General features: G+C 41.5%; 1 protein-coding gene across 5 annotated transcripts; it reads right to left on the bottom strand.

Moving 5' to 3' along the window:
* Positions 1–1,908: 1,908 nt before the first annotated feature.
* Positions 1,909–5,878, bottom strand: LOC119302882. 5 transcript variants are annotated; one of them, XM_037579930.1, is made up of 6 exons: positions 5,478–5,878; positions 5,167–5,381; positions 4,453–4,598; positions 3,955–4,098; positions 3,501–3,584; positions 1,909–2,138 (listed from the first exon to the last, which is right to left on the bottom strand). In XM_037579930.1, the coding sequence occupies exons 2-6, from the start codon at positions 5,173–5,175 to the stop codon at positions 2,078–2,080; spliced, it is 444 nt and encodes a 147-aa protein (XP_037435827.1). In that variant the 5' UTR covers positions 5,176–5,381; positions 5,478–5,878; the 3' UTR covers positions 1,909–2,077. The 5 variants fall into 5 exon arrangements, with proteins under 5 accessions (XP_037435827.1, XP_037435824.1, XP_037435825.1 ...); XM_037579927.1 differs by having other exon boundaries at positions 5,167–5,386; positions 5,480–5,878; XM_037579928.1 differs by having other exon boundaries at positions 5,167–5,386; positions 5,501–5,878.
* Positions 5,879–6,200: the final 322 nt, after the last annotated feature.

Here is a 6,200-nt window from a genome sequence, read left to right as displayed (position 1 = left end):
TCACACGGGTGGCACAATGGGCACCCGACTAGAAGACTCGTCCGGTCATACGCAGGAGCCAGCCAACTGTCCCTGTGTGGACGAACATTAAAACTGTCCACACGTGTGACAGGAGGACCGGCGTACCGAACGATTCATCCCACTCCATACGTGCGGTCTCATTCCATCGATTGAACGAATGGTCGAAGCACACATTCAGCCCGAACTTCCAGCATGGACAAAAGTTACAACATGAACATAAAATGACCCCGTACGATCTAAAATGGCATAGTAACCCATTTTGATGGGCCTCTGCCCAGACGCCAATAAAAATTACAAAAAGAAGTCCAAAAACACAAAAACAGTAACAATGAAGAACAAAAAGGAACTCCTTTACCTGAAAGAAAAATGCTATGGATTTGCCATGAGACCTTAATTGAATTTTCCATATGTCCATAAATTAATTTGCCATGTTATGAGCAAAATGACCTATAGAAAAAAGAAAATGTTAAGAATGTGCCATGTGACAATAATAAACTGAAATAAAAATGCTAAGGATTTGCCATGAGACCTTAAATGAATTTGCCATATGCCATAAATTAATTTTCCATGTTATGAACAAATACCTATAGAAAACAAGAAAATGTGAATTTCTCGTGTGAACAAAAGATATGAGTTTTGTTGTGTGACAGTGATGGAATTTACCATATGATCAAGAAAAGTGAATATGATATGTTATGAAGACACAGAAGAATAATTTGCCATTATACATGGCAAAACTTCTACAAATCCCATGGAAATCATGGCAAAAATGTCATGGGTGAAAGAAACTAAAAGTGGAGCATGAATTTGCCATGACTAAAATCAGCATTAGTTGATGTTGTGTCGATGCAAAATTTTGCAGAATTGCCATGGCAACAAAATTTTGTTCGGAAAATTTCATGGCGAAGAAATACAAATAACATAATGAACATCGTATAAACAAAAATTAGGACCACAACAAAATTTCTTCCCTAAAAATAGTGGCAAAATTGCCACGGAAAAATTCGAGGCAACACAATTTACACCTAAAAACTTTACGAAAATTGCCAAGACGGCCATGAAAAGATGGGCCAAAAACATACGAAGAACCATATTGAACATATGAATTTTAGTTGCCATGTTCTTATGTACAGTGATTGGTTGAAGCACAAAAGTATGAACAAGAAAAAATGCCATGGCAGATTCATAAAAAAAATTCATGGTAATTAATTAAAAATGCCATGTTTTGCATGAGAAAAAAATATCATGTACAAGAAAGTAAAACTCAACTTACGAACACAAATGCCGTGGCAAATTCATATCAAAACTTGCCATGCTATTTTAATTAAATTTTCCATGTTTTCTCTTTGTAAAGCAAAAACAAATTATGAACACTACACCACAACACTACATCCCCAATAGCCAGGTTGGTGGGGAATACAACTTGTTCAAACAGACAGTCGGTTGGGAAAAACTATTGCCGACCAACATTGTCTATTGGGCAAAGTCCAGACGGGAAAACCCTTTCCCGACCGACATAGCTTTCCCGACCGACTGCTTGATGGCTATGGAATATCTTTCCCGACCAACAGCCTGTTGGGCCTACCATGGGCCTTTCCCAACCAACAGTCTGTTGGGGCAGCTACGGGCCTTTCCCGACCGACTATTGGATAGGGTATTCTTTCCCATCCAACATTCTGTTGGGCCTAGCATTAGTCTTTCCCAACCGACTACAAGACGGGGTTTCTTTTGCCAACCAACAATCAGATGGGGTTTTCTTTTGCGGAACAACAATTCATTAGCATTTTGTTTAGCCAACCACAACTTCAATTAACATATGGTACTGATTGTCACATACATATAGTTAATGTGCTCTAAGCATAATCACCCAAACACCATACATCAGGCTCACATCGGGACCATCAAACATTTTTTATTCCATTAAGTAATTGGCACATACATACATTTCAATCTTTTCTAAACAAAACCACTGAGACACCATACATCAGGTTTACAAAAGGACAGCCAAAAGATGCAAGTATGAGACATCAGTTGTACAAAATGAAAGCTAAAACATCTAGTTGACGTGGATCGTTGGCTTCATGGTTCCTTGTGAGTGTAGTCGTTCTGTTTGCTTCCTGCAAAAGTTAATCAATTCACAATTATAATACACTATTAGAAACTATACTACAGTACCAAAATCAACATACAGGATCATCGCATTCTCAAAAATATAAATAGTAAAAAATACAGAGAATTCAATAATCATGTGTTAATAGTAACGTTGATCCTCGGTTGAGATTGTTAGCACTAATCTCGATATTTTGTCTCCGCGTACTTATTTTGCTTTCGTTATGCATGTAACATAGATGGTCTACGAGAATATAGTTGTCGAAGCTTAAATCGAGTGGGCGGAGGAGGTGAGATACCGGGCTGCCGTGCGATGCGGCGCGCATGGTGAGATGCCGATGGCGGTGTGAAGCCGCGGTGCTGTGCGATGCAGCACGCCCTGTGAAGCGGCAAGGCGCTTGACGACTGGAATGGCTGGACAAATATCAGCTAGAGGAGAATAGGCAAGTTAGTTTGTTTGTTAGCTGCATGGCTGCTGACCAGGTGTGTGGCCGTTAAGTGGAGCTGCGCAAGTGGACATGCATGCATGTAGGGATTACCAAGTGCATGGAGTTAGTTGTGTGAGTGGGCGTGAGTTAGTGCCTAGACGTGACGTTAGTGGCCGGATGTGGTGCCTGAGTGGTGCGTGAAGGTTAGCTCCCTATGTATATATAAGTTACAATGAGAAAAGAGAAAAGAGGCTGAGAGGGCTCGAGGAAAAATGAAGCATATGTGCTTTTCACCAGGAGACAAGGCAAAGTTAGTTTTCTCCATGGTGAAGTGTTTGTGTGTGTGTTTTCTGCCCTGGTGTGCGTGTCCTTGTGTTATTGAGAGAAGATAGAAACCACAAGAGAGATGTGAGAGGAAGAAGAGGTGCTGCCAGAGGCAGCGTCAACAGAGATCACCCCAGCCGGCCTACCATCTCCATTTGTTTCTTCTCTTTAAAAATAAGATATATTACTCTATTGGCATAGGCAAAAAATTGGAGTGCGCATGATCTTGAGGTAGCAGAAGAGTTTGAAGCATCTATTTGTGTTTATAAATTAATTCTGTAATATATAAATCATTGATTCATCTGCATTTGTGTTACTGCCAGCATCTCATTCTGAACAGTCTACAGTTTGTGAAACCATTCTCATTGCAAAATTGCCAAAAACTAATAAGAAAACCCAACCTTCTTTTTAAAGGGACCTGCTTATCCACTAACTACAGTTACCTGAATAATTTTAGCATTCAAATTAGTAGCATTACCAAGCTTGGGTTCAATAAATAATTTTACATCAACTTAATTCAAAAGGATCAATCTAATATAGTATGCATATTAAGAAGCTACATCAGTTTGCAATGAACATCATTCCTATCCGCAGCAAGAGTTTTCAATGTGCACAAACCTTGACAAATGATGTCCGGTCGTCGGCTTGCCTCTCACCATACTAGGATGTGCGCCACTCAAAATTCCTGAACAATAGTGGTTGCTATTCAACCGAAACAGGAGGATTCAGGCTAACCAGCTGAAGCAGAATAAAAGATGCACCAAAACAAGCTAGAAACGATGTGCACACGTCAGCATGCATCCTTACAAAAGGAGCACGTAAGATATTTCTTTTTACCAAAACGAATAAGAGAAAAGAATGGCGCTGAACTAAAAAAAGGGAAGTAACCATAAGTTGAGTAATATTGTTAAAAACGACAATCAACAAAACTCATTGGAATAAGATTTAAATTACATGGTCGAATAAGATCTCCTTATCTCGATGAATCTCAAACTGGTATTTTGATATCTCAATAAATCTGAGATTCAGAGTTTCTAAAAGCTGCAATAATGCTTTACAAATTAGAGCTTACCTAAAAGTAAAGAATATCTTGCCCAGAAGCCGAGGTAGGGACTCATTGAGTATGAGTATGACTATAAACTGCAAACTGCACGCTAGCTCTAATCTTGGTTGAAAGTTTTGAGAGCCAATTCTGAAGGCATCAGACTGCCAGTACCTGCAACATCTCAAGTAATATGAATACCAGTTTTCTGTAAATCATGTACTAACATTAAAAATCAATGTTGAATTTACACAACCATACTGTCAGCAACAAAGGCATGAATGAAACAAAAAGAATGTGGCCTATCTTATAATAGTAGGAAGAGCAACATAAATCCATATTCTCCTTGCAATGTGGCTTATCTAATAAAAGTACGAAGAGCAAAATAAATCTATGTTCTCCCAGCATTCTATGGTGCATGTTCTGCCTTGTTTGTGAGCAGAAGAATATGCAGGCTACTGTGAAAGTCAAGCTGTGCCTAACAATAAACATTCCAAGTTTCAGATAGGATATGAACCAAGAAAGTACTGATTTTCTATACAGACATCACACTTGTGGTGATTTCCGCGAAGAGGTGCAAGTTGTTGGCGGCGTGGGATGGCTTGGGCTCCGAGTCCAGCATCGCTGCGGCGGCCTCCCACTCCGTCCAAGTGTACGGGATGCAAAGAAGAATCCTGGGAAAATATGGGATACATGAACTATTCTGGAAGTTACAGAACTACTGAATCAAATTTAAAGAGAAAATAAAACTGTAAAATCTATAGAAGCATGACTGTATAAATACAAACTGCTAGATATGTAATTTATCTTCATTCCAGAAAAACTGAACTAAGTTTAATATAGTCTTATGCTTGCCAGAATTCTACAATGCTTAAATAGAAGTCTTTGTGGAACCTGAAGCTAGTTCTCAGCGTTGTCCCTCATCTCAAAGCACAGATATGTGGATACTTTTTCTACACACACACACACACACACACACACACACACACACACACACACACACATATATATATGTGTGTGTGTGTGTGTGTGTGTGTGTGTATATAAAAAGTAATGAATTTTCATATGATGAATACCCTTGTATTGACCTTCAGGCACGCATAGCATAATATGATAGTCTGGCAACGCACACATAGCACATAAACTACAACTCACAAGCTCTAAAGTTCACAAATCAATCACAATCAGTTCATAAAAATAGTAGCTAATTTAGGTTTCCTGCAACACTACTGAAAGGAATACCTGTAGCATAGATTCTTTTTTTCAGTAATAGCATCAAGCTTGTTCTTCTCAAGTTCTCATATCCAGAAATCACACGAGATGTACCTCTTAGACTGCATTGTCGGCTACCCCATTAGCAGATAGAGCCCCTGTTTTTGATGCTCTGCTTGTTGCTTGAGCTCGAACTCACATCCAAAACGATGCTTGCTGGATAGAAGTACTATTCCAAGTCATGGCTGATCTGAACGGAAAAGGGAAAAGCAAATAAATCAACTAACGGCAGCACCGATTGGGAATGGGTGGAGAGGGAGAGGAGAGTGAAAAGAACACACACCACCGGTGGGAGGGGAATCACCAGCAGTCAACGACCAGATCCTTCTTCGAACGAACCGGCGAGCGCAGATCGGAGGAAGCCCATGGCATGGTGGCGGTGGTGGCGGCCCCTGGGTGACGACTGACGAGCGAGGGCGCGAGTGATCTCTCTCGCAGGTGACCCACCTCTTCTCCCTCCCTCCCTCCCCCCCTCCCTCTCTCAGCCCCGGATCTGAGAGGGATGGCGCCGTCCACCACCGCGCCTTGGCCTCTCCCCGAACTCTAGCACAGGGTTAGTAGTGTTCGGGGCCTAAGCAATGGGGGTGCAGGAGGATGAAGGAGACAGGTGACGGCGTGGTGGAGACGGTGGGCGGTCGGCGGCGTGCGGGCGGCTAGCTAGCGGGCGGCGGCGGAGGGACTGCGTGAGAGGATTTACAGCGTGTTTGGTTCACAGCGTGTTTGGTTCAGGGGAATTAGAGATGGGGAATGGGAGTTGAGGGGTAAAGAGATTAAAAATCCACTGTTTGATTAGAGGGAATGGGAGTTTAAGTGGGAAGGGGACTGGGAGTTGGGGAAGCCAATTCCCACTCATTTCTTCCCAGGGGGTACTCTGTTAATTCGTGAGGGGAGTTTTATCCCACATCAATTCCCATCATATGCCAAACAAGGGAATGGGAGTAAAAATCTACTTCCCATGCCTAATCCCTTCATAAACACCCTTATGCAAACTCCCATGCCCTTGC

This window comes from Triticum dicoccoides, chromosome 5A (genome assembly GCF_002162155.2).
Source record: "Triticum dicoccoides isolate Atlit2015 ecotype Zavitan chromosome 5A, WEW_v2.0, whole genome shotgun sequence".
Classification (NCBI taxonomy): Eukaryota; Viridiplantae; Streptophyta; class Magnoliopsida; order Poales; family Poaceae; genus Triticum; species Triticum dicoccoides.
The sequence above is the reverse complement of the archived record's forward strand: the minus strand, read 5'-3'. Positions and strand labels throughout refer to the sequence as shown.